Raw genomic sequence first — 24293 nt, forward strand, 5'->3', positions numbered from 1 at the left:
CACCTCTTTTCCTTCCTTTGATTTGTCTGTTTGAGGCCTAACTGAAACGGGGTAAATAAACGTCAGAAAAATTAAACAAGACCAGGCTCTGTCAAAGACATCTAATGTCTTGTTCTTACAACAGGAACAGTCAAACATGAGTGAATTCTGTCTGAAGAGAGTCCGTATTTAGGACCTGATTCCCGGCTTTTCTTCATTATTATTGCACACATATGTGACGTATAGCTACGCTCGGTTTTGTGTGTTGCATGTGACCTGAAAAAGGTGACTGAGGAATGATTTCTACATCTAGCCAGTGCCCTCTGCGCTTTATCTACTGACACTTTAAGTCTCCTTTAGTTTTTTAAACAGCATGAAGCTGCCTTTTGCTCCAGCTTAGTAATAGTTGTGTGTTTTCTCCATTTCCTAGTTTCCTATTTAACTCATAGAGAAAGGAAAGCACATCGCTCTGACAGCTTACAGTGAAAAGCAGAGGAAGAGTCCCACTGCTGTAGGAACTAGGAGACACAGCCTAGATACTAGCCCACATATAACTGTCTTCATGTTATCAATCAGTATTTGACTCACTGCTGTCACTTTCTCCCTATGCTAATAATAAGGGATCTTCCTCTGACTCAAAACTACTTCCAACAGGTGCACTCACTCCTACTCTGTTTTTCACTCCTTTTCTTTTTCTCTTGATCTCCCCTTTTCTCTGCCTTTCTCTCTGTCTTTCTCTCTTTGTTTCTCAGGGACCACACATAGCATCAGTGACCTTGGCGGCCTACGAATGTGGCTCGGTGGATTTCCCCGAGCCACCCTATCCGGACCAAATAGTCTGCCCTCAGCAGGAAGCTCCAGCACCAGGCGCTGAGCAGGTGGGCGTGGAGGCCGCTGGGGCGGACGGGTTGGTGGGGTCCGCAGCCATCCAGGGAAGCATCTCTCTCTGGACCATCATCTCCAAAGTCCGCCTGGAAGCTTGCATGTGGGTGAGTGGCTGTTGCATACTGTAAACCGGAATTGCAGGATCTGCACAGAGTTAAGCTTTTATAAACATTTCTCACAGCTCAGTTTTGGTCACAGTTTGCGGTGACCTTAAACACTTGCCACAGCTTTGACCAGTCTTCAGAGTGTGTGATTTGAAATATTGTTGATTGTTGAAACCTCAAATCTCCCAAATGCCAGTTTCTCAGGAACTAAGAAAAACAGTCTTGTTTTCACTTTGACCACCGTGCATTGTTGAATTTATCCAGGGCGTTTTAGAAAGTGCCGTTAGACAGAGTGTGTTTGAAACAAGAAAATTACCAAAATTCAGGGGGCAGGATCAAACAATACATGCTAAGGACTCTAGGTGCACGAATCAGACCATGATTTTTTTTTTTAATTTTGTGAATTAACTTGCAGTTTATGCTTTGGTAAGAGAACAGTAATAAAGGTGAAAACTCTGTGTATTCTCTCTCTATTAATGTTTTAATACAAAGACTTTTCTTTTAGATCTCCCGCTGACCATGTGAAAGTCTTAAAGACACATGTGCCGAATTTTTTTTTATAGAAATGAATAGAAATGAGACAAATTTGCATTCATACTGTGGGTGCAAATGTATTCATTGATAACTAATTTTTCTTGGAAAAACCCAGCTTCATACTGCGTATTTCCCCCATGCAGTGTCAGTGGTTTCACACTTCTAACCAGCCTTGTGGCTGCTCAGAAAGATGAAATATTTTCAAACTACGACCTTTTTATAGGTTTCTACTTTATAAAAGAAAAAAAAAAAATAACAGGCTAAACTTTAAAATACCAGAGTTCCTGTTTAAAGCCTGACAAAGAACAGCCTTCTACCTGGGTATCTAGTTACACTTAGACCGGGGCTCTGGTGGTTTATCAGTGACTCACACATGTCTCAGAGTTACCATGAAACCACTGACAATGGCTTGCGCTACTGTCACACGCACAGGACACATAAAAACACAAGAGCAGATATGTGCCACGGTGATCTCGAAGTCACACTCATCCACTTCTTTGTAACTGCAGGGTCTTTTCATGTCCTCTGTTACCGTCAGTTTCCTTTTTTTTTTAATGTATTTATTGTGAGAAAGGCAGAACTGCTGCACATTAAAAAAAGAGAACTTGGTCACTGACACATGATATAAGTTTATCATTCTTTGTTATCTATTTCCTTGTTCTGCATAATGTGGAAGGGTCTGAGGTGAGGGGGAAATACAGATCTTTAGCTACTTCTTCACTATCGGGAGCTTTACAGGAACGAGACAGGCTTTCCACAACCTGCTCTCTACTGTAATTGGCCTTCAGGCTTCCTCATTGTTTGTAATACATTAACTATGCACAGATGCACATGTTCGAATGCAACATTGGTAACATTCACAAAAACCTTTGTGAGGTTTTGATTTATTGTAATTAATCAATCAATTGTAATTGTCCCCTTACACAAATACACATTTGTACTACAATACATAGAAGGGCCTTTTATTAAAGCTATTAATCACAACCCTCTTACCCTAACATTAACCATTTTCTTTACATGCTAAACTAAATACTAATATTAAACTATCAAGAAGAAATATAAAAAATAATACTGTAATAAGTGATATTGTGATCCTCACCTTTCATTCCTTAAAATAGCTTAAGACACACCCCTTCTTAACCCCAGCCTGGCATGGCCTCGGCTGAGCCTTGTCAGCTCTACAGTTGGAGACACCTGTTGCCCCCACAGTTTCAAAGCACCCTCATCAGTATTCCCCCTCCTCCGGCCAGCCTCCCATCCTCTGGATACACTGGCGATGAGACATTCCCCTCCCCACCACCACTACCTCTTCTTCTCCTCCTATCTCCTTTCTCTTTGTCTCTTTTTGTTCCCTCTTGAAGCCTCAATGTCCACTACTGCAGCTCCCTAAAGTGCTCCACTTCAAACACCACCACTGTGCAGGTGGGCATGTTTCACTGCCCCCTACACAAACACACACAGGCGCAGGCAGAGCTATTGAATGGAGCAGCTGCCAGGGAGATTAGGGCACATCTCTATTATGAGAGAAAACTGGCAGATTTCATCAAAGACTGCAGTGTTAACAAGAGAACAGGGTGTCCAGATTAAAGATGCAGTCTGCCAGGTTTTGGGAGAGCACCGCCTCCTGAGAATGATTGTTTGGGCTTGTTGTCGCTGCCATGGTTGCTAACTACTCACTAATCATCTTCTGGCTCAGACATCCAGCTACATACAAGTAATGTGGCTGTGATTAGTTGGTTATGGTCTTCTGGGAGAGAGTGAGAGAGATTGAAGCTTCGATTTTGTGTGTGTTCCACCTAAACAACAGAATTTCAGTTCAAGAGCTTCTTTTTTACATCGTAGGATGTCAGGGACATGTTGGGGCTTGAAATCATCCATATGTAACTTACACTAATTGTATCCAAAGCATCTTCTCTTCATCCCTCTTTGCACCCCTACTTTCCCCTTGTGCCTGGAAACATTAAAGTAATGAGCTGTGAGCAACTCCAAAAACACTGCATTTCTTGGCGGCTGTTTTCATTGTGTTAATTAAGTCTGTAGCCCTCACCCCCTCACCCCTCACTCCCCCCGTCCTCATGTTTTGGCGGTATGAACTTGGTGAACCGACCAAGTGCTGAGGATTTATTTCCCTCAAATCACTTCCGCTTTTTTTCCTGTTAAGTCCCCCTCAATCACACGGGCTCCACCACTTTATAGCTACAAGCTCCTTTTGGCTGTTAGATATCGATATCGGGGTTCCTTTTAGACCCCCCCGGGCTTGTTAGCACATCTTAAATTTTCCAGAAACTCTGCATTTCACGTGTCCAAAATAAATTGAACAGAGCAGTTAGTGGTGCAGTGTGTTGATATGCTGTTTAGAGGTGGCATCTGGTTTTTCACCTTCTCTGGGCGTGTGTTTTATGCATCCATGATCGTTTAATAATCTGTGGGATTTTTGTCCTCGTAAATCCTTTCCGTTTTATTCCCATTAAGTGCTCTGATCGCACAATCCCAGACGTCAAGCTGTGCAAGCTCCTTTGGATAGTGGATATTGATATTTTTGCTCCATTAACCCTCCGGGAACCATGGTAATATGCTTGTTATAATAATTAGCATAATATTAAGAGAAATATAGCATTTTTACAACAAAACTATTAATGCATATTAAAAAATACAATATAAAGTAATCTATTCCACCACAGCATCACGTCAGGGAGTGCTACAAACATCAACAGCTGAGCAGTAGTAACAATCTCTGTATGTGTGACTTTGTTTCTGTGTGAGCAGGGTGCTGGTACAGCTATAGGAGAGCTTCCTCCCTACTTCATGGCCCGTGCCGCACGGCTGTCAGGCGCCAACCCCGACGACGAGGACTACCAGAGGTTTGAGGAGATGCTGGATCAGACCCAGTCCACACAGGTGACACGCTGCTCCCTGTGTTGTCTTCAGCCCCTTCACCACCCTCTGTTACCTAACCCCCGTCACGTCTTCCTCCTCCCCTTCCTCCCTCTAACCTTCACAACACTTATCTTGTTAAGCCAGAACTTCATCCTCACCTTTCTGCTCGCTTGCACTTGCATGCTTGTTCTGTATCACGTTGCTGTACTTTTACTATTTCATTTCTAATTGCTCTGTTTGTTTGTGTGTGTGTGTGTGTGTGTGTGTGTGTGTGTGTGTGTATTGACCATTGACAAAGCCCCACCCCTGTGTCCCAACAGTACGGCAGGAATCAAGTGCTTTCACAACGTTATGACTAAGAGAACAGCTATGATGCATTCGAGTAAAATGTTCCCGCCATTTCCGGCCCTTCATTTTGAAATTCCCTGAAAAACAAAATTTAAATCAAACATCCCTGCAAATGTTTCAACAAAGCCTAACAGCTCATTGTAAATATTTATTTCACCAACCTCTTGTGATTATGAATGCAGGAGGAGGAACGAGGGGAAACATGCGTGTGGTTTCATAAAGGCTTTTCATCAGACCTGTCTGTTCTGACACAGTCTTCATCTTCAGGAATGCTTTTTTCTCTCCAACAGTGTGGGTCAAACTGTCAGACAGGTCAAGTGCAGTAAAACAACTGCATCCATAAATGGTTTTGAACTTTACAACAGACTCATTTACTCTTGTATTTTCAAATAAACTGTTACTGAGTGATTCACAGAAATATTTAGGGGTCCAAGCAGTGAAGCTGCTGGAACCCTGTTGTATCTGAGTGAAACAGCTACCGTTCCTGAACTCGGTAGATAGGTTGGAAATCTCAGCCACTACTCAGACAAAATAAGTGCCTTTAAGTGCAATTTTACTTAAGTATTTGTGACCAAACTTGCACGTGTTCCGAGCTGCGTAGTCCTGGGAAATTCTGCCACTTCTAAAATGAAAAAAGTTAAAATCTCATAAGTAGCTTAGGTAGTGAGCTTTTTGTAGATTCATTATATATGGTTTGGTCACGCCGGGTTTGAATCCACTGTGACACCAATGTGTCCCTGAGCAAGACACTTAACCCCTCGTTGCTCCAGAGGCGTGCGACCTCTGACATGTATAGCAATTGTAAGTAGCTTTGGATAAGCGTCAGCTAAATGAATAAATGTAGAAAGATGAATACTTTTTCAGCACATTCACTAATATGACAAAAGTTTGTCTCACTGCAACCTATTTTCCATTCAGAACTAGGTCCCCCAAAAATAATAACACCTCCACAAGTCTTCATTCAAATGCTACCAAAATTGACGCAGACATCCTTTATATGGCAGAATACAATATATCTTTATTGTCTGAAATTGAAATTTGTCTACTGGTCGCCAAAGACAAGAAACAAAAGAATAAGGAACAAACAAGCAGTTAATAAAACGCACACATAGACACATTACACATTAAAACAGTTAATGTCAATGTCTCTGTCTTGTTTAAAATGGTGTTCAGTTTGGTGAGTCTGCAGTGATATTCAGTGTCTTGCTGTAATTTATACTGCATACACAACATTTTCTGTTTTATCTAATTTTAAAACAGATTTCCCCTATACATTTGACCATACACTTGAAAACGGCAAGAATGATGTGGGATTTTCTTCAGAATTACTGTTGTAAGCTTTTTAAGTTTAAACTGACAAAAATACCCCAGTTTTGCACATGCGATGGCATTGTCTGTACTTGTGAGAAGGTGTCTGGAAACCACTTCTCATCAGTGGCTCAGGCCATAAGGCACCTTCTCTGGGGTTTTTTAAGTGCTCATTGAGGTCATATTAAGCTTTCTTTTGACATCTCGTCAGAAACAGCTGGGCCAGCTGTCAGAAATTGTTCAGGATCATCTACAGACTTCACTGATCTTAAGCTGTTAAAGACATTTTGATGAATCAGTCTGTTCCAATTATTTATCAAAATAGCAACAAATGTCGTCATGTGAAGCATGTCTGCACTGAAGGTCATAAGCTAAATGACATGTTTCTGAAAGCAGATTTATATACCAAATATCATATACAATATACAGTAAAAGAGCATCAGCATGTAGTAATGAACACAATTAATTATTTTAAAGAAAATCAAGTTGTCAAGCATCCAAGTGCTCACATTCTACTTGGACCCTGTCATTCCCTCTTGCAGCTATATTACAGTTTGTTTACAGTATGTATTTCACTGTTCAGCATGCATACAGCCGGATTAGAAACAGTCCAGCCATAGTTAAGATGTGAATTGTTCAGTACTTGCATGCTGTCTTTGATAAGGCACTAATTCTAGAGGGGAAAAATGAAAAGTGTTCTTCTGGTCACAAGATTAATTAAATCCCCACAATATATTTGGCTATGTTTTTAGAAATGAGAAACAAGGGACAAAAAGTTCATTCTAACAAGTCATTTATTCTGTATTTCCCATGTTGTTATACTATGCTAAAAATAATTTTTCACACAACACATTGTACTCTTTCTGTGTGTGAAACAAATGTACACTCTAATAGCTCGGCTTGTATATATGTAATTAAAAGTTTTTTTTAAGTTTAATTCAAATTTTGAGTATAGATTTTAGAAGCAACCCAGTCATCCCTTTTGACCTCCTGTTCCATGAAAAATCAATATCAATCTAAAAATATTATAAACTACTGATTACAAATTCCAGCCATTTGTTTTGAACACATGGGATCATTTGGCAGCAGGATTTCACAGTTCTTCTGGTAGCAAGTTGAAACCCCTATGGATAAATTTGCTTGTTAAAATTTTGGAGTAATTTGATTTGGTTTGGGGGTAGTTGAATACAAAAAGAATTTATTGCCACAAATCAGTGGTCCTCAAACAGGGGTCTGGGGTCCACCTTTGGGCTACTCAGAGTCACCAAAAGATATGGTAAGAATAGTAACTGTGGGTTTCACTATAACTGATTTGTCTTATCCCAGTTTGAGAATGTATAAAATGGCTAACACTAACTATTGTCTCTCAGTGGAGATGTTACACAAGTCAGTACTTATCCAGTCAACCTGCATAGAAACACCTCGACTAAATGTCTTGTTATAGATCATATCACCAGTCAGCATTCATTTGTAGTGGCAGAAAAATCCTTATTGCACTACTTTCTAAAACTTTGAACCATGTTGCATTTCTGGCGATAGCTCAATTAATGTCACAAACAACCACTCCTTTGCGCTGTCCCTGCCTATCCTGCATCGCTTAAAATTGGGTAGACACTGGCTGAAACAGCACCCCATAAGATTTCATAAGTATAAAAAAATCCACCTCCTTAAATAAATGATTTAAATAGTTTTTGCAAAATAAAAGCATAGAAGCACTTACACGATAAATTTGGACCTGTAGATGTGCTTTATGTGTGCGAATCATCACAGTTTAACTCCCAGAACACAAACTGAAGTGACCTTTTGAGACACTAATACTGATACAGATTCAGAAGAAGTCCACAAAAATGTGTCGAGAACAATCTGTGCTGCCTGGTAACAAGGGGGCAGGGGCGCAACACTTGCCGAAAGGTCCACTGTTACTAATGTTCTGGACAGCTGGGCAGGTTGGCAGCCCTGGCGTTCAGACCACATGTGTGAGAGTGGAGTTCTGACATCACTTACTGATAAGGTGGCGCTTTCCACTGAAACTGTGAGAAATAGCAGAGACAGCGGAAGAGCGAGACAAACGGGCAGCGTGGGGAAGAGGAGAGTTTGTCTAAATGATCATCTCAGCATTGAAGAGCCCGTGCGTGTCTTTTCCCAAACAAACCTAACAGTGTGACGCAGGAGGAGCATCGCCTGTTTGTTTCGCATCCGTATGAGAGCAGATTAGAAGTGACGCTGCATGCTGCTGTCTCAGTACTCAGCCTTAGTCTCGCTCTCTCTCTCTGACATTGTTTCCTTTTCTGTCCCTCTCTTCCTATGCTCTTATTCTTTCTCACGCACTCTGTTCGTCTCCCACTGTGCTTTGCTCTCTCTCTCTCTCTTTCTCTTTCTCTCTCTCTCCCTCTCTCCCTCTCTCTCTGATCATATCTGGCAGCCCGGTGTATGTATGCAATGTGTGTTCGTGTGATTGGACAGCATCTGGAGACAGGTTGCTAGCACCAGCGAGGACCTGCCACATACGGAAACATTTCTTCCTTCGCCAGGGCTTTTACCATTACTCGGATGTTCTTAGGGTTCCCTCTTTCACTCAAGGAGATCCCGCAACACCTCTAGGCCACTTTTTACCATTTTCCCACATTTTAAGGTGGACATGGAGGCGTTCATCTGCTGCGGATTTTTGATTGAAAGCTGACAATCAATAGTAGTAGGCCAAAGTGGAAACGACTCCACTGGGATTGGACTGGGGAAACTTTGGTATCGTTGGATCATTGTGTAGTAGACAGAAAGTGGTTAAGTTTTGTCCTCAAGGATGTGACACCCCTTCAACCATATCCCCCCTCCACACACACACACACACACCCAGACTGTCCCACACACACACTCTCCATCCTGTGGTAGCAGAGCTGGATTAAGATGCTGACTTCGTCCTCTCTGCTCAAGTCACAGAGGTTTGTAGGTGCCAGCAGTTTGACTTAAACCCAGTGGTATTTCTCTGAGCCTGCACGTGCCAACTTCCTGCCACAAGTGCATGTGATGCACAGCAGCAGAGCACTCTGGGTTTTTTTTTTCTCATTCATTCAACAGAGCTATTCAAGAATAATGAAGTCATGCTTTTTCTAACGGCTCCAGACGCTGATGTCATGAACATCAGCTTTTTTTCCCCTCTTAAATCTTTAGCTCAGTACGAGAGCACCCGTGTGCTGAAGAGGAATCCTCAGTGTGGACACAGACCGTCTCGGAAGATTCTGCATGGATCGAGTCCATGATTGCTTGTAACTTGATAATGAAGTTATTTCCTGGCTTGTGTTTATTTATTTATTTTTTTTCATCCGGCACGGAAGAGGTTAACAGGCTGTGAATTCTTGATTGCCAACTCCCAGGATCGTATCTCCTGTAACTCAAATCAGGCCCATCTGCGCTGGGCGTATGCCTGCCTTCCCCCCTGGCCTACTGCACTCAAAGGCTCTCTGTGCTGTGGTTTGCCCGGCCCCGTCACGTGACTTCTCTGAAAGTGCCCCCTCCTTCCTCCTCCCTCTTTATTTCCAGTAAACTGTTTGAAAGGAGGGGGGTGAGTCAGAGTAAAACCAGCTTCCCTTTAACCACAGCTTGTTAAAGAATTTGTCAACGTGGACTCAGGGGTGCATTTTTTTTGTGTGTGTGTGTGAGTGTGTGTCCAGATAGATTTGAATGCGTAGCGTTTTTTTAAATTTTTTTTTTTATTGAAAGGGGACTGTAGCTTCTATTGCGTCAGGACTCCTTAATCACTCCACTTCCTGTGCCAGAGAGAGAGGGGCACGGGCTTGTCAGGAGTTAATGAGATGAACTTTAGCCGTCTTCGTGTCGGGGGGCTCGCGACCGCTCCGGAGATGTGTGTCTTCTGTGTGAAAGACTTTCATTGAGAAAAAAAGAAAACACAGAGAGAGGGAGAGAAAAATGTGTGTGGGTGTTCACTTGTGTATAGGCTATGCATAGATTTTTCCTTGTCTGACACTTTAATTTTCCACATGGAGCGGAGTGCCTTGTCGCTGCCTGCTTTTTGTCTGTGTTTGAACTCTGTACCCCATCAGCACTACCAAAGACTATTGAAAACAAAGTGTTTGCTTTGCCAACAACAGAACTGAGAGCAGCTTTTCAGCAAATCCGAAATAAACTAATATCACATCGTACAGCAATGCATTTCAAAAACCTGATGCTTGAAACAGATGTTCACCTGTTTACATTTACAGAATATCAAGATGGTCAACCATAACGCTTTGTTGTTGCTGTAGCAAGTTAAAAAAACTGTGTCCTCCCTGGTTTTTCCCTGTGGATTTTTCTTATAACTGTCATCACCTGGCCACTGTAACCACAGATATTCATACTATTATGTTTAATGTAGAGCTCATTCCCTCACACAATTTAATACAAGACATGTGCCTGTACTTACGGACCAAGAGTAATTTTTTTTTTTTGCTATGTACCTAATAAGAATTTCATTTCATATTCATATTCAATTAATCATCCTTGTTACACACTTCCATTATCTTGTGACAATCACCCTGCTATCCCTCAGTTATGACATTCCTTCTTCTACAGTGTATTAACTGTGATTAAATGAAAATGAAAACATGGTACATTTCTTGTGTTTGTAAGGCTGCCATTTTATTTTTAAAAATTCTGTGTTCCAGTAAGTTTAATAATGTTCACACAAAAGTAGCACATGTTCATGAAACACATGGCAGGAGCATGCTTTAGAGAGTAAGAGACAAATCTGGCATAATGTGGTTTCTGAGGACCCCTTATGATGTTCTTCAAATGATGAATTGGCTAATCTGACTGTCAGTATATGGCGTAAAAAAATTCCACTTCAAATTCAACTTATAAACAAAAGATCAAATGAGAGTATTGTTCCCCACAGAGGTCGGCTCCATGTGGGGTGACTGTGCAGACTGCTGAGTAAAGCATCTCTGCCGAGCAGCCAAACCTGGAACCAAAACCTCCATGGTTTTAATGACGCTGCGCCCTTGACAAGATCTTACCAAATGTAATTGCTGCTAAGCCCAGCCCTGCAGGCCGGCGGTGATGGGGGTGGAGGGGGGGGCAGGGGGGAGGCAGCCCTTGGCAAGCTGCCTGGCAAAGATGGTGATTTTCCATAAGCCGCCAACAACAGAGTCTAGATGTCTGAACCCCAGCCATCCAAGATAGAAGCTTCCCCTGTCCAGAAATGCAGAATTGAGAGTGTCCAAGTACATACTTGAACTATAGTAAATCACAGTGTCACAAGTTTGCACACACACACATATGCACACCCTTTTACACCCTCCCCTCACCTCCTCAGGGACCCTTTGTTCACGCTGCGGTGATATTTTCATGCTCGCTCTCACTGCATGAGCCAAAAGCTCGACTACGGCACCTAATGTAAACAGTGCATGTGTCATGATGTCAGAAAATGAATGGGATTCACAGGCTGTTACCATGGCACTGATTGGTTCTGCAGAGTTCTGTCCACACTACAACACCGGCAGTTGTCAGGTGTCCCTGGTCCAGACACAGTCCTCAGGAGTTCAGTTTTAAGCCAACCATACACATTCCTTCCCTCCCACCAGCTGAGCAACTCTCACATTCACACACACATTCACACACACAGATGCACGCACACATACACACACACACGCACACGTATGCACATGAGACAGGCTAGAATTAAAACTACAGGCTAGTCCAAGGAGAAACCTTCATGATTGGACATCTGTGGAGGCAGAAATTCAAATCGTGAACCAATCAGATTCTGTGTCCCTTTGCTCCCCCCACCACCACCTTATTAGGCGACCTCCCATGTCTCTCAAATTTCCTGTCCACTTGCTTGCACCCCGTAAAGAATGTCATCAGCACTGTACTGGTTCTGTTGACCATATTAGGTATGGTCATGTATTGCCAGCCCCCTCCTCTGCCTCATTTTTTTGAATTAATGTGAAGTTTTAGAAACGGAGGCCTGATTTATTTTTATTTTTTTGAAAGAGCCCTATTTTTTCTTGTCTGTTCCTATGAAACAAATGTGTTCTTTTATTTTGTTTCTTTGTCAGTTGATTTGATACTGTTTTAGGTGAGAAAAATATGTTTTCAGTGGAAAAACTACTTCACAAACAGCAAACATTCATTAAAGATATTTAGATTTAAAATTATTAAACAGGCTGTTAACTGTTTGAAACTAGTTGAGATTCTAAAATGCAAGAGATGCATTTTTAAAAGCACTTTGCTACATAAAAAACCATCAGGAAATGTTATGGAAACATAAATGATTTAGTTCAGGAAAAAAACAATTTTATAAACGTGTTAAGGTGAATGATACTTTTAATACCAACATAATTATGTGTTCAAATGAGCAGTCAATGTGAAAGAGTGTGTATTTTCTTTAAATGGAGGGTGTCTAACAACAAAACAAAAATTCAACATACTAATTAAAAACTTATTATTGTGAGGGTTTAACTGTTCTGTTCACAAATAAAATGAGTTTGAAGTTAAAGCTGAAGAAGGAAGGATGCTTTTAATGAAAAACACTGCATAATTTATACAATATATACATTTGTTTTATTTCAGTATGTGTGCAGCAGACAGAGATTTAAATGAATGGTATTATTTTTTAGCATAATTCTATGTAAGGATAAATTAAGCATACATATAAGGCTTTATTCTGCAAAATATTTATTTAGATACTAAAGAGACAGTGGTTGCCAATTAACAGTTGTGTAAAACAAATGTTCCAACCAATATAACATGAATATAATCACATTATTGTATTGAGAATTTCACAGTTATTAAAACAGAGGCAGTATTACTGCATTGACTTTGGAAAGAATAAATAATGTTATTGTTTTTCATGACAAAAGGGCAGCAACTTCAAGATATGTTCAGACAAAAAAAGAAAGATAATAATAAATAATAAAGAATGAAAGCCGTTGTGCAGTTTTTGGCTGTAAAATCCATATTCTCTACTGCCAACAGATCCAATTATTAACATATTAAGGTCTAGAAAATAAAACATCTTGTATCAAATATTTTGGAAATGCTGTGTCTTCGATATATTTCATTGTTATTGTTTTAAAAGTTTGGATTTTTACCTAGAGCTAAACTATTTCTGTGCAACAAAACCAAATAATTCTAATTTAACAATGACAAATCTAGCATTGTATGGAAGTAATTCTTTTATAAATTACCTAGATATTGAGTGTGTCATCCAGAAATGTGAAAGGTCCTGGATTTCCTTTGGATTCCCACTGTGTTCCCAGAACTTGTTTAGGTCAAATCCAAACAGATTAAGGCTCCTCTTCCCAGAAAAGGTATATTGAGGGAAAACCTGTGTCATTGCTGTGAAAACAGGCTTTTGTGGAGCTGTCAAGAGGGATAGGGCAAGACCAGCAGAAAAAGTAAGAATTTGTGAGTCACTGCAATGACCATAGTCTCTTGTCTTGTTCTCCATTTCCCCGTCACAATTGAATCAATAACTGGCACTAGAGGTAAGATGGAGACATGCTAAAACCAGTTCATCACTCTCCTAGAATGAAGAAATATGTTTAGAGATGAGCCTTGTAATTCTTTTACACCATGTGGCAGGTGAATCAGCGCATTTTTAGATGTGAACTTAAAGATATTTTTGTTGGCAGGATGGTCATGAATTTAGCGCAGGACATGTTTAAATTGTGAAACCCACCTTTTTCATTCAAACATTTAAAGAAATACATTTTCCTTCTAAGAAGTTGTTTATTATTAGATTAGTTCTAATGGTTTTTTTTAGATATACACAAGCATGCAACTTTCCACCCACCAACAGTTCCTCATCCCTTGTACTTTTCACATTTACTTAGGTAAATGTGGATAAATTAGGATTAAAACAGTGCAAATATTTTGAAAAGGATGTGCTTACCTACTGGGTTATGAAGATTATTATCATTTAAGCACTTACACTTGTGAGGGTTTAGAAAGACAATTTCTAAGATTTAGTGAAAATCATTCTGAAGCACAGTGCATCAAAATATATGTATTTTCACGTTCATTGTTTGACAAAATAAACATTATTTAGTTTGTCAGTTGCTATCTTGCTCAGTTGATTCATTTCATCATTGATGAAAACATTTTGTTAAGGGCACATTTACAGGAGGAAGAAAATCTTCCTGTTGCAGCTGCAGCTCCTTTACACTTATTAAACAACAAGCAGAGATAAAAACCAACGAGTTATTCACTTATTTTTCGTTTCATTTATACACCAGTATGTTTTTAGAAATAAAATGGAAAGGTTTAATGTAGGTCCACGAACAGTAATTTGTAAATAAGATGAAACATTAACATTCAGATGTGAAATCCTAAAAGCAGGTCTTTGATTATAAGATATTATCTTATTAGAATTAGGTTATTCTAAATTCTTCTTTCATTTTAATGTGACCCATTTGAATGGGTTTCAAAGCATTCATTAAAAACATCTACAAAAACAACATTGCAGCCGGCTACACACATTTATTTCACACACCTCTGTGATATTCCCCCTTCTAAAAAAAAGAAAAAACTTTTCTCTCTAATTTACCCTTAATAAACATTTCAGTAGCTAAAATTACTGATTTAAATACAAACAAATTTATTTTTATCAATCTGAAATTTACCAGAAGTTAATTGTGAATCATTTATCATATAAAATGTAAATTATTAATAATGCTTTTAAAGTGTTGAATGTCAGAAATAATCCAGTATTCACAAAGACAGTGTGATATGTTTCTGGTAAGTAACTCTACAACAGTAATAAGAAGAATAAATTATTATTACTTTGCAATTAGCTGTTTAGTAAAAATCTGTGAAGCAAGTTTGAGATGGCTCCTGTGAATAAAGCCATGTCTATATTATGCCTACAGTATGTAATCAGTTTTAGCTAAACATCAGAAGGTCTCTAGTGAAAATATAATCACACACTTTTCCCACTTGTGATCTTTTTCAGGATGTTGCCACTCGAGCACAGGCAGCAGTGAAGAAACTCATCCAGAGGGTTGGATTCTTTGGGATTTTAGCCTGTGCTTCTGTAAGTCAAATCAAACATAAAAAATTTTTCACCCTACTATCTAGTTTATCAGTTTAATCATCATTTTGTCATGTTCTCTCAGTGATGTTATATTGACGTGTGCGTCGTTCAAAGTAAAAGGGCAGCTCTGAATTGTTCAATATTTTAACAAAAAAAAAACAATATTATGAAATGTACATTTGACAAGGAGCAGATCTTCTCATGGTCATCAGTAATTTTCTGTAGGTGTACCTGTAGAACACCCATGTAAGGTAAATTGGCAGAAGAAGAAATACTACATGGATTTCAATACTTTGCTCCATTGTTTCATGTCTTGTCTTGCACTTTCTCTGTATGATTTGTTTTGAATTTCTTTAGGTGAATTTACACCATATGAAGTCTAATCATTTGTGTTGTTTTTCCCCCAGATTCCAAATCCCTTGTTTGACCTTGCAGGAATAACTTGTGGACATTTTTTGGTCCCCTTCTGGACTTTTTTCGGCGCAACGCTCATCGGGAAAGCTGTCATCAAAATGCACATTCAGGTGAGCTGCAGTTCAATAACATACATCCGTGTAAATAATGGCAGGGCTGATTTAATAAAGTTTTAAAAGTTTAAAAGCGTTCATAAACACAGCTGAGACTTGTGTATAGTAAAGCACAATATACTGAATATGTACTTGTTTTTGCTTTTATCTTTTCTATTACATGCTGGAGAGAAAAAGCCAAACGTATTTGTGCCAGAGTTTAAGATTTCCATACATCTCATCTATTGTTCAGAGGGAGATTAGTGTTAAATAATGAATCACATGCACAGCATCTCTGTACTCAGCTGGTAGTAAGGAGGCCATTTTGTGCAGCCAAAGTAGGGGCAGTCAACCATTTTGTGATTGCAGCTGCAGCACCCCCAGTACATTGTAAAGTGGACCGGTCAGACTGCAGCAGATTGAGAACTTATAGGAAAGTAAGAGATACATCCTAACCCTTGAATAAGACCGTGCTGTTAGGAGACTTGGCATTACAAATGTTTCTTGTAATCCTGGAAAATCCTCAATTTGCGTCCAGGAATTTGCAGTATGTCTATGATTACCGCCAGAGGCTCAACTTACTGTTTTCTAAGCAAACGCAGGAATTTGCTCATGGTGACACAGAGAGGAAGGGTTAAAAGTGAACCTTGTTCCCCCAACTCTGCCTCATTCCTTATCATATGTACAAAGCATTGTCCTGCACCAAACTGAGAAAAAAGGTGGGGAGGTGGGGGTGAACCTAGTGAATGCGAGCTAAAGCAGATAAACATTGTCTGTGGGAGGTGATGGAGATAGAGGGAGGGAGAGATGGGGGGATGTGCGTGTGTGTGTGTGTGTGTGTATGGGGGGGGGTGCATGGCAGGCACAGTCACACACTGTACCAGATTACACCCAGGGGTCCCAGGGGCCCTCCCTGACAGAGGTGTGTCCCTCCTTGACTCACAGAAAGAAAGACTTCACCCGGGTCTCTGGCATGTATGTGGGCCCCAATCTCTCCTGTAGCTGCTTGGTTTAATTTTCTTCAAGCTCAGCTTCTGTTTCCAATGCAAATGATTCAGTAGTTTACAGTGTGTGAACAGAAAAGCAGAGGTATTAGAAGAAAGCGCAGTGGAGAGCAGGTGACATTCTCCCTCATGGGCCAAAAGGGAACAAAAGGGGATTTTGAGCCTTGTGGTGTGTGGGTGTGCTTCAAAGCATGTTTTTGATCTGGGTTTGTACCTGCGCTTCAGGTGTGTTCTCACCACTTTTCCCGCGCTGCTTCCGCCTTTTCATGCTCATTAAGCTTTACGTCTAAATGTCCACTGTTGAATGGTTAACATCGGCGCCTTTGTGATACAGCAGGTCGCTTGAGGATGATGGCTGATGTCATGGAAACACACAAGACGGGCCCTTGAGATGGGTGATTTTGCAGAGGGCATAAGTGTTGTGAGGTGTTGCAACAAACACACAACATTAAAAGCAGGATGCTCTCATTTCCATATCACTCAGTGCTCCTCATGGTTCTTCATAATGAGTGTGACTTTTAAGTAAACTATTGAGAACTGATGTAACACTTTCCTCTTCTCCTTTGTTTGTTTGTGTGCGTGTGACAAAATGGTTATGACTGGGATGTGCGTAGCTCTTATCAGAATTATCAGTTCACAGAAATCAGCGAGTCAAGACCATGTCAGCAGCAGTTTCCGAGCAGACACATTTAAGGCATCTTAGTCAGCTTTCCTGTGTCAGGCCATCTTGCTGCCCCTTCCTCCTTGCTTTGTGTGGACTGATATGTTAGTTCTCACTATCTGTTAAGTGGTTGCATGAAATCTGTATTCAAGTGCTTTACTCCAAAAATGTCTTACTGAAGTAGCGTTTAAGAAGTTGAGGAACAGAAATAGTAGAATAGCAAATGTCAGTCTTTTTATATTGCTACAGATGGCAATTATAAGTTTTGTTAGTTTTGTGATATTGCCAACATTTTGACTGCGAGTCTGTCTAACCTCCAATGAGGTCCACACAAGTTAAACATACACTTCATGTGTGACCTGGATGACATGTTACATAACCTTACCTTACAATGAACATTGTTAACAAAGCAGTGATCAAAGAAGACTGTCACATGAAATTAAAATTTTCTTTGGGGGGTTGCGGTGCAGCGTCATCTTCAGTGTAACCATGTAAAAGTGACGCTGTGGGCGCTGACACAGCTGTCACTTTTATTTAGTGTCATTTATCTTACTCTGTATATTTTTATTTTAATAGTTTCCCCAGTTCTTGTCATTAAAACTGTTGCTAAAATCCTCCCAGTCAATATTATTACCTTGCAGCCAGTCAGGGTCCAGTATTGGGACTGATCTGCGTGTCAGGGAGAAGTGTCTGATCAGTACCATGTAGCCTGTTGCAAAAGCACCATGAACATAGTCTTATCATGAGACTCAGTATAATTGCTAATAAAATAGCTTAAGACCTTTGACCACTTGTGGCCTAAGATAAGAAATGTTTCAACAGTTTTGCATTATAATCTTCTAATTGAAGCTGCACATTTATATTGAGAGAAATATTCAAATCCAAGATGACATTTTTATGCCTGCATCATTACATAAAATGGAAAATTCTAGATGTCTTGTGTATCATTTTATACACTTTCCCCTGTAATTCGGCACTATATATTTAGTAATTTTGGAAACCTTGGGATCTGGACTAGAATTTAAAATAAGGTTCTGTGGGTTTGAACAATCCTTTTCTGCACAACATGAGTTTGTAATGACGGACCCGCCAAAAATAAGCCTTTCTAATGGCATGTTGAAGGCAACCGAGATGTTACTGCAAAAAAAAGGACACATTTTTAGTGGTCAAAATGCATTTAGTGTATAAGAATACTGTAACTTACAACAACTTAGAGGGCAAGTGAAGGACTTTGAAAAAATCTGGTCAATTATTGGGTGCATGTTTCTGCCCCCCTGCAGGAGGACACAGGGCTGATATGAGACAGAATGTCTGCCAATCAGTCGCTTGTCTGTCCCTTCTGGCCTGGTGACTAAGCGGGAATCAGACCGGACAGGAGCCAGCCTCTAGACCCCCTGAAGCAATGACACATCTCCTTTGATTGTGCTACTCCTCTATCCTTCCATCCTTTACACACACACACACACACTTCTGATGACAGCCAGTGTGCTGACTTAGTGTGCTGTGTTGGTCGTGTGTCATAGAGCCCAGGCCTTTTATTTCTTACCCTCCATGACAAAAGGGTGTCTTAATGGCTGCTTTTTGACCAAACCGCCTTGGTTTTCCAAGACATGGGCTCGGGCGTAATGGGTAGGGTGTGTGTGTGTGTGTGTGTGTGTGTGTGTGTGTGTGTGTGTGTGTGTGTGCGTGTGTGTGTGTGTTTGAATGAGGGGGAGGTAAGGAATTACTGATCAAATGATGATGCACATACTGCCCTGTTCAGCACCCCAGCAGTGACCTCATGGTTCAGTAACTGACTCGCTCGTTCTCTGTGTGTTTCTTTGTCATACAGAAAGTGTTTGTGATCGTCACCTTCAGCAGGCACATAGTGGAGCAGATGGTCTCCCTCATCGGGTGAGTAAGCCTCAACGGGTGTGTGCGTGTGTACTCGTGTGTGGGCTCACCAAAAGTACCCTGTGGGGTGTGCAGCTATCGCACATGAAAGAGTTAATACAGAACTTGAGGGACCTTTTGGTTGGTCATGTGGCACTCAGGTAATTTATGTCCCTTTGTGTGTGTGTGTGTGTGTGTGTGTGTGTGTGTGTGTGTGTGTGTGTGTGAGAGAGATCTGCCTCCTCCTCCCTGTGACTCTGATGAAGGTCATGCAAAGTCAATTAAAACATTCTGCTTGAAAATGTGCTTGAAATACCTTGTGCAGACCTTGAAACAGAGGTCACATTTTGTTCCCCTTTTGGCTCCTCACTCTGCTGTAATAGTCTAGATGGTGATTAATGACCTGGATTTTTCCACTGGATGACTATGGGCATGGACATGTTCTGGCTTCTTCACAGGACGGGATGAACTCTCGCCTTTATCTCATCTGTTGTTGCCCTTTTATCCAAGCGGTTGTTACCTTCCTGATCTCGTAGGGAGCACAAGCCAAAATAGAGGGCTGCTTGTGAGTGTCTGAAGATGGTTTACCATGACCCAACCTTTTTATCTTGTCGATAAAATAAGGCCCTTCAGGTGTCAGACCTCTCAGGCAGGATGTCCCTTGGGAGGGAAGAAAAAATAGAGTTTGATTTTCTGGTAAGAGAGAGATTTGACAATGGAAATTTATTTGTGTACGTGTAGGATTAAGAGACTTTTCATCATGACACAGGCTGGTTATGGAAATCCAGTCAAGCTTTTTAATAAAAAGTGCAAAACAAAATGTAATCATCACACCTATGCACACACATACAACCTCTGTGCTTCTTGAAATGAAATGGTTAGATGTACTAGAAGTTGAAAGGGCCTTGGTGCTGGGTGAGGGTGCTGATGGGTGCCATGATGGGTGTCCTTGTAGAGATGCCAGGGGCTGCAGCTGGAAACTGCCCTCAACACACCTGCTTGTGGGAGTGCCGTTTATCTCACACACACACACACACACAGACGTTCGCGCACTCTTGTTGTCTCACACACACACAAACACACTTGCTGAAATCAGGCGATGAGATTGCATCAGCTCTCTTCCTTGCCATGTTGTGTTGTTGCACATTATGCTTTGTTTCTGAACTGAATTTTGGAAGCCTTCGGTCAGAGACGGCCGCTAAAGAACCGGCTCTTTTCTCTGCATGTCTATTTTTTTTATAGACTCTTCATGTGTTAATGCCACAAAATAAAATATGTTCCAATTGTTCAGCTTCGATAGCACAAGCTACATGACGTTTACACACACAGAGGCTGTTACCTCTCATAGTGTAATGAGACTGTAGTGTCTGTGAAATTTCAAATGATCTGAAAATTACTGAAATTTTACAAAACACTGAACTGTTGTCTTGAACATGTTGTTTTCTTATTTTCAATAAATCATGTCATTATTTATTAATTTCAATCATTTATCAGCTTTCCGACAGAACACACAGTAACATATTTCACTATGGGTCTATCATAGATAGATAAATGTGTAAAAAAAAATACACTGATATATAAAAATGTGTGTGTGTGTGTGTGTGTGTGTGTGTGTGTGTGTGTGTGTGTGTGTGTGTGTGTGTGTGTGTGTGTCAGTGTGTTGGGTTGTGAAAGGCCTGTCCCCTCAGGCAGTCACTGTTCATTGAGCTGCAGATTCAAAGCGACAGATCATTGGTTATTGACAGGTTTCAGTCTGACTCATTGCCTGCTTCTTCTCTAAAGGAAGTTTCCCTCATTACAACTTGTCAACCGTCAGCTTCCTTCCTCACTGAGGCCTCTCCACCTCCACCTCTGATTCTGTGCTGCTCTCACTCTCACTCTCAGTCACACATCACCTTATGAATGGGTGGCAGCCTTTCAATTTGAACCCTTTAGGCACCGAGCGACAGACCGCACTGTCAGTGTTAACTATTTGCAGGTGCTTGAAAATAAATGTACCTTTACACCCGTTTAAACGCAGGCACCTGCATTTATTCCAACCCACAGTTGCATGTGCATGCGCACACATAAACCCTTTGTGCTCACATACACAAACTCAAAGATTTGTCCTCTGGATGCCCTCTCTCTCAAAAGTCAGTACTAAACCATATAATGCTAAACCTCCACATGTCGTTTTTTTTCTTACCACAGGACTTTTGTAAAAATTTCAGTGAAGCATTTAAAACGTGAACTTTGTTGGAATTGCAGTGTAACCTGATTTACTCTCTTTTTTTTACATTTTTTAATTGGATTTATGGCGTGTATGGAAACTATTTTCTGCAAAATTCTTACTTCTTGGTGTTGCATAAACAGATTCCTAAAATTATGATTTAGAGTGATGCCTGCAAGAAAGTTTTAATGATTGTCTTAGAAAATTCTTTCACCAATGATTGATTTGTAGCAGGGATTTCATTGTTATAACGTTTCAGATGTTTTTGTTTGGCCCGTGTCAAATGTCATTAGCATGTGGAGCATTTGCTCTCTTTTTCAGCTCTTTTTGCTTTTATAATAAAATTTAGTTCAAACTAAATGTATGTGCTTGATGATTTTAAAAAAAGTCACAAATTGTGTCTTTTTTGTGGAATTTGAATATTCGTTTGCTTGGCTCTGGATTTAGTCTCTGTAAGCTGAGGGTGTAGTATTTGTCTTTGTGGGTGACTGAAGTGACCGTTGGACTTTCATTCTCAAATTACATAATATAATACTACACAAATCATTTCCTGCTCTGTGCCAGTCAGGTGAGCTAGTTGGTACAAACACACACACACACACACACACACACACACACACACACACACAGGCTGTATCAGAGTGTAATACTGTGCATGTACATGTTTTTACTGACGACTATGAAATTCCAAATGATCTGAAAATAACAAAAAAATCTACAAAACACTGGACATGTTGTTGTCTTATTTTTGATAAAGTTATTTATCATTAATATTGTTTTTATTAAAATATTGATTGATCAGCTTTCTGACCGAGAACACCTCTTTCACTATGGGTCTATGGACAAGAAACTAGGGGTGAGTCCCCAGAACTGCGTGCTGTAGTGTGGCATATCATTTTTGAAAATGGATAGATTCGGATGTAAATAATTTTCATTCATTGCACTAACTGCCATATTGCACATGTTCTTGTATATAGTCTTTATTTTTACTCATTTTTATTTACTCATTTTGTCAATTTAATATTTTTTTAATTATGTATATAGTTATGGATCAAGTCACCAAAGCATATTCCTTGCATGTGTAAACCTACATGGCAATAAAGCTGATTCTGATTCAGTATAGTAATGAAAATGCGTACTTTTGGTGATTAAAAACAAAAATTGTGTGTGTGTGTGTGGTTGTGTGTGTGTGTGTATGTATGCTGGTGCCTCGTTGCTTTATCATTTATCAAACATTGCATTTGAGTAGCACATGCATTTCTAGAACTACTTAGATGTGACGAAGGAAAGCTGATTAGATCAAAGATTAAAACATTGTAGCGTGATTATCTACAAATAAAATCTGCAGTTCAATACAATACAGTAATATAGTTTGGTTAATGCTTTATTTGGTTAATATTCCTATAATCTTGACGAAGGATTTTTTGATTCACTCAAGAGGGAGTGTCTACTCAACAGTATTCTTTTAGGGTTATATTAATAAAATATTGTGCAGTGCAACAATGTGGCACAATGTGTAATAGTTGTCAATCAGATTTGTGTATCATTATTATGTCTTACTCAATTCATTTTATAAATTGTGTTATTTCCAAATATGGACCTTTTTTTGGTAATATTTATTTATTTATATAAGGTTTTCACTCATTAATCAGCAGTTTAAATCAGGAAAGTAGTTTTTCTATGAATGATAAATGGAAAACAGTGTGTTACAGAAATTCAGTCTCACAAGAGAGGTTTGTATCTGAGGCTTAAACGTCATGAGGCTCTAAAACTGTCAGCAGCTATTTTCATCACCTCTGTTAACAAAAATGACCAACTCCAGTTTCTTTTACTAGCTGGAAATAAAATGTAGAGAATATGCAAAGAACTCTTTTTTAGAACAAGTTGAACATAAGTGACTTAAAATTTCCATTATACATTTATGACTATCTGATGTTCCTTTTGAGACCTAAAAAGGTTTCGTGGAAAAATAAGTTCTGTCCTTTGACAGTTGTTCAGTAAAGTGAAGTGTTCTTCCTTTTTCAACTGTTTTTCTAATTACTGTCTGTTTGGGACAAAAAAAATGTGTCAGACTTTTCAGACTTGATGTATTACTTCTTCATGTGTATTGTGGAAACAGATTACTTACTTCTCCAGCAGATGGGTTTCACTCTTGTTTTCTTTCCCTGCAAAGCATTTAAGGTTTAATCTATAACCTTCTGCCAGCAGTAGTAGGATAATAATAAAGACAGTTGTGCTTTGAAGTGCCACAAGGTCACAATAAAAGCAGACTCCTCAGATGCCTTTTGGGCTGATAACAAGAACTGATAACCAGGCCGAACGGAGCTGTGTGTCTGATCAGACTTGTTTCTTATGTCCTGTGATGAATGTACTGGTGTCTCCTGCTCTTCAAGACCAGCCGTGTGTGTGTAGAGTCATTGTTTAAATTGGGAGAAAATTCTGCAAACTCGCATTGAGCAAGGCATTGATTAAGTTTCATGCTGCTGTTTACTTAAAAATTCATTTTGCAGTTTTACACCTCCAGTCATAAAAAAAACCCTGCACAGGCGTCTTTATTAACAAGCCTTGAGAGTTTGCAGATTTGAAAAAAAAAAAAAAACAATATACAGAATACATTTTCTTTTCTTTTTGTACAAAATAGAAGAAAATGTATCTGGACCTCTCACTGAACATGATCTTGGATTCTTATTTATGACCAGTGTCCTATCTTATCCCACAACATTCTCTTTCTAACCTTGAATTTCCTTGGATTTGATTTGAAGTCAGGTCAATAATCCTAGAAGAACTCCAGAGAACAAACAAACCCCTGCTGCTATGCTCCATATAACTTGAGGGCAACAGATTCATCTTTTTCTGTGCCCAGTCCACCCTGCCATCCTTTCTCTTATCTCAGCTGGGGCTTCGTCAGGCGGTGATACACAGCAGGAACAGCTCAGGTTCACCCACTGTATGCAGTAATGGAACAGGGTGCTCTCCTG

At 39.9% G+C, this 24293-nt stretch overlaps 1 protein-coding gene and 1 long non-coding RNA gene across 8 annotated transcripts in view; one reads left to right on the plus strand and one right to left on the minus strand.

The window, feature by feature from the left end:
- LOC123963117 (vacuole membrane protein 1-like) overlaps positions 1-24293 on the plus strand; it is a 57326-nt gene that overhangs the window by 18624 nt on the left and 14409 nt on the right. For all 7 annotated transcript variants that reach the window (XM_046039674.1, XM_046039676.1, XM_046039675.1 and 4 more), the window contains 5 exons: positions 732-968; positions 4269-4400; positions 14983-15063; positions 15471-15587; positions 19066-19127. In XM_046039674.1, coding sequence (XP_045895630.1) covers positions 732-968; positions 4269-4400; positions 14983-15063; positions 15471-15587; positions 19066-19127 — 629 coding nt within the window. The remainder of the gene's footprint in view (positions 1-731; positions 969-4268; positions 4401-14982; positions 15064-15470; positions 15588-19065; positions 19128-24293) is intronic.
- LOC123963118 lies at positions 9739-13581 on the minus strand. The gene is made up of 4 exons (XR_006823127.1): positions 13217-13581; positions 11333-11415; positions 11042-11216; positions 9739-9912 (listed from the first exon to the last, which is right to left on the minus strand). It is a non-coding gene; the product is annotated as an uncharacterized LOC123963118 (long non-coding RNA).

Source organism: Micropterus dolomieu, linkage group LG23, assembly GCF_021292245.1.
Source record: "Micropterus dolomieu isolate WLL.071019.BEF.003 ecotype Adirondacks linkage group LG23, ASM2129224v1, whole genome shotgun sequence".
Taxonomy (NCBI): domain Eukaryota; kingdom Metazoa; phylum Chordata; class Actinopteri; order Centrarchiformes; family Centrarchidae; genus Micropterus; species Micropterus dolomieu.